This window comes from Sesamum indicum, unplaced genomic scaffold (genome assembly GCF_000512975.1).
Source record: "Sesamum indicum cultivar Zhongzhi No. 13 unplaced genomic scaffold, S_indicum_v1.0 scaffold00256, whole genome shotgun sequence".
NCBI classification, from domain to species: Eukaryota; Viridiplantae; Streptophyta; class Magnoliopsida; order Lamiales; family Pedaliaceae; genus Sesamum; species Sesamum indicum.
The window spans coordinates 67113-70794 of record NW_011628150.1 but is presented as its reverse complement, the minus strand read 5'-3'; the positions used below and the strand labels follow the sequence as shown (position 1 = coordinate 70794).

Genomic DNA, 3682 nt, shown 5'->3' with positions numbered 1-3682 from the left:
TTTTTCAAGAAAGCATGGAATGTGGTGGGTGACCAAGTATGCAGGGCCGTTCTGGATTTCTTTAGGAATGGCCGGATGCTACGGCAACTGAACCACACCGTCATTGCTCTTGTGCCCAAATCAGAGCATTCCTCTTCTGTTGCTGACTACCGACCGATTTCGTGCTGCAATGTCATATACAAAGCCATCACGAAAATTATATCGGACAGCGTGAATCGGAGGCGGGGCACCGCCCCTCTTTTTGGACCCAAGGCGCGCTCCGGCGCGCCGATCCGGGCGGAAGACATTGTCAGGTGGGGAGTTTGGCTGGGGCGGCACATCTATTAAAAGATAACGCAGGTGTCCTAAGATGAGCTCAACGAGAACAGAAATCTCGTGTGGAATAGAAGGGTATTCACGGGTATGGTTTTCCCCCTATGTTTATAGCTTGGATTATGGAGTGCGTCTGCACCTCATCCTTTTCTGTATCTTTGAATGGTTCCCTACGCGGATTCTTTCCGAGGAAGAAAGGCCTACAGAAAGGGGACCCGATGTCGCCGGCCCTCTTCCTACTTAGCATGGAATACCTTTCCCGTATGATCAAGAGGAAGACTTCCAACTCAGACTTCAACTATCACCCAAAATGTGAAAAGTTGAAAATCACTCACCTCCTCTTTGCCGATGACTTGATGCTTTTCTCTCGAGGAGACCTTCCATCTATCCACATCCTGATGGAATGTCTGAAAGATTTTAAGGACGCATCCGGCCTTTCCGTTAATACCTCCAAGTCGTGCATTTTTACAGCGGGCATCCGGAATGAGGAACTTGATGAAATTCTTGCAAGGACAGCATTTGCGAGAGGTGAGATGCCAATCTGTTACCTTGGCATTCCATTAGCGGCACAAAGACTTTCAATCAACAACTACTCACCGCTTGTGGACCAAATTGCCAATTGCATTTCAAAGTGGAAGTCGAAATCATTATCTTACGCAGGCCGACTAGAACTCGTTTGTTCGATTATTTAGGGCGTGGAGTGCTTTTGGCTCCAAGTTTTCCCTCTTCCAGCGGTGGTCATCCTCTTCCAGTGGTGGTCATCAAGAAAATTCACCGTCTCTGTAAGAACTTCCTATGGAATTCTAGGAGGACACCGGTCGCTTGGGAGGAAATCTGCCATCCCAAGGAAGAAGGGGGACTCGGTATTCGGCACATACAGTCTTGGAACATGGCTCTACTTGCTCGTGTGTTATGGAACATTCACCGCAAGGTAGACACGTTGTGGGTGCAGTGGGTCAACGGTGTCTACCTCAAAGATGCATCAATCTGGGACTGGCAACCGAAGAAGGGGGATTCTCTACTCCTTCAACGGCTTGCCAAAATCCGCAATAGGATGATCACTGAATTTGGGTCTTTAGAGGCAGCGATTGAGCAGATGACGAAATGGTCCACCCCAAAGGGTCTCCAAACATCGAAAGCCTAAGAGTAGTTCAGGCCGAAACTTGCGAGGCAACCTTGGAAAGCAGCTATTTGGAAGGCTTTCATCCCGCCGAAGTACTCGTTCATTATGTGGCTTGGCCTGCGCAACAGATTGGCTACAAGGGACAGACTCGAGTTCCTCCATGAAGAGGATTTATGTTCACTTTGCGTCAACACCAAGGAATCGGCCAAACACCTTTTCTTTGAGTGCCCGTTCAGCATCTACGTTTGGTCACATATCCGAGTATGGCTTGGGATCAACCGACGTATGTCCACCCTGCACAATGCGGTCAAATGGCTCAAGAAGGAGAAAACCGGATCCTCCGTTCATAACAAAGCACGACGCCTAGCTTTGTCATGCACAGTCTACACCCTTTGACGGCATCGTAACGAATTCATATTTGAGGGTGCAATACCCAATCCCGAGGGCCTTATTATTTCCGTGAAGATCACTGTCTATAGGCTCCTCTTGACACATTTCCCGCACGGTTTAATTGCTCTTTAAACTTTAGTGTGGGTCCTTTTGTATCTCTCCGGGTATGCCCGGAGTACCTTGTAAATATTACAGGATGAATGAAAACTTACAATTCACCCAAAAAAAAAAAAATACAATGGGCGGTCAACTCTCCACTCCTTCAACTCTTGACTTTCTCCACACCTTTTGCTTAAATCTTTCTGTTTTTTTTTAATGGTAAATTATAATTATTTTTTCTAAAATTTGACATAATTATAAATATTTTTTATTATTTAAAAAATTATAAATACATTTAAATTTTAACGTTCGTTTAAAAATGTGCCCATTCTGTTAGCTTTTATTAGGTTTTCGTTCAAATTTTATGATGACTAAAATACTCTTTTGAATCATGAACTATATTTTTTATATTTTTTAAAAAAAATTAAAGATATTTTAATGGACTAATATTCTATATGGATTATTTATCTTACCCACTCTTATTTTTTAAAATATTTTTTTTGGTTTTTTTTTAAATTCAACAAGAGTAAATTAGTAGTATCAGTCTCACCGTTTAGGAGCTATATAATTATTTTTCATTTGAGGGGGATATTTGTAATATTTTAAGTAAAGAGGGGGTATTCTTAATTATGCTAAATCTTAAAGGAGATAGCTAAAATTTTACCCTGCTTTTATCAAGTCAATATTATCAAAGTACCGACAAGTTGTTGCCCCAATATTAAGTAAGGATAATTACACTCACTCCCTCGAGATTTTGTTTTATACTTAAATTCTCTGTATTTTGAAAAATTACATCTAGCAACTCTGAAGTTTGCTTCTATCTAACAAATACTGACGAACGAAAGATACTGACATAAGTTTAAAAAAAAAGAAGAAAGAAGAAAGATAAACAATTTTTTTATTTTGCCCCTCATTGAACATTCCCATATATATTTTTGTTCTTATAAAGAGATAAATGTACTATACATATGTAGAATGAAGTTAACATCATTATATTCTTTTACCCTTCATAAGTACAAAAATTATTCTTGAAAAATATTAAATGAGGGGTAAAATTAAAAATTCATGCAATTTTTTGGCTAACATCAGCATTTTGTCCAAATCCTAACAAAAAGGGATCAAGTGTAAATAGTAATTTTTAGAGGAGGAGTAAATATAATTTCAAAAAAAAAAAGAGAAAAAAATATAATTTTTTATTTTTAGATGACGTTTAAGTGTAATCAACCCTAAATTTTAAAAAAATATAATATTAGATTCCAATGATGTTTTCCATTATAATATAATATTAGATTCCAATGATGTTTTCCATTGTATAATATGCATTGATAATAGGCCAAATTGCATATTAACCCATGTGTTTTCAAAAATCAGCTAAAAGTTTCTTATATTTTAAAAATAAATAAAAAAAGCCCTTTATTTTTTTAAAATATAACACACTTGTCCATCACTGTTAGTTGAAATTAACGGCGTTAATCTTTTTATCAAAAGACCGTTATGCCGTTATCTATTATATATTATTTTTTATTTCCATGACCGTTCAAATTTTTTATTGCATAACAACAAAAGAATTTAATCAATACATTTAAATTATTAGATCTAAATTATTAAGGATTAAGATTTAAATGTTAGATTTATAATTGTAAAATATAAATTATTATTTTATAAAAAATAAAAACAAACAAAATTAACCCCAACCCCACCCCACCAGGCCCATCTCTCCCCCTCCACTCACTGCCCCTCCCCACCCCACCACCAAGC

At 37.9% G+C, this 3682-nt stretch overlaps 1 protein-coding gene across 1 annotated transcript; it reads left to right on the top strand.

Moving 5' to 3' along the window:
• Window positions 1-434: 434 nt before the first annotated feature.
• On the top strand, window positions 435-1456 carry LOC105179974. Its single transcript, XM_011103637.1, has 2 exons — window positions 435-840; window positions 1005-1456. The coding sequence occupies exons 1-2, from the start codon at window positions 435-437 to the stop codon at window positions 1454-1456; spliced, it is 858 nt and encodes a 285-aa protein (XP_011101939.1).
• The last annotated feature ends 2226 nt before the right edge of the window (window positions 1457-3682 follow it).

Excerpts from the sequence above, each read along its gene's own strand:
- LOC105179974 (XM_011103637.1), top strand. The coding sequence starts at position 435 with ATGGAGTGCGTCTGCACCTCATCCTTTTCTGTATCTTTGAATGGTTCC. Across the intron at positions 841-1,004 it reads AAGGACAGCATTTGCGAGAG|GGCGTGGAGTGCTTTTGGCT; the intron begins GTGAGATGCCAA and ends TCGATTATTTAG.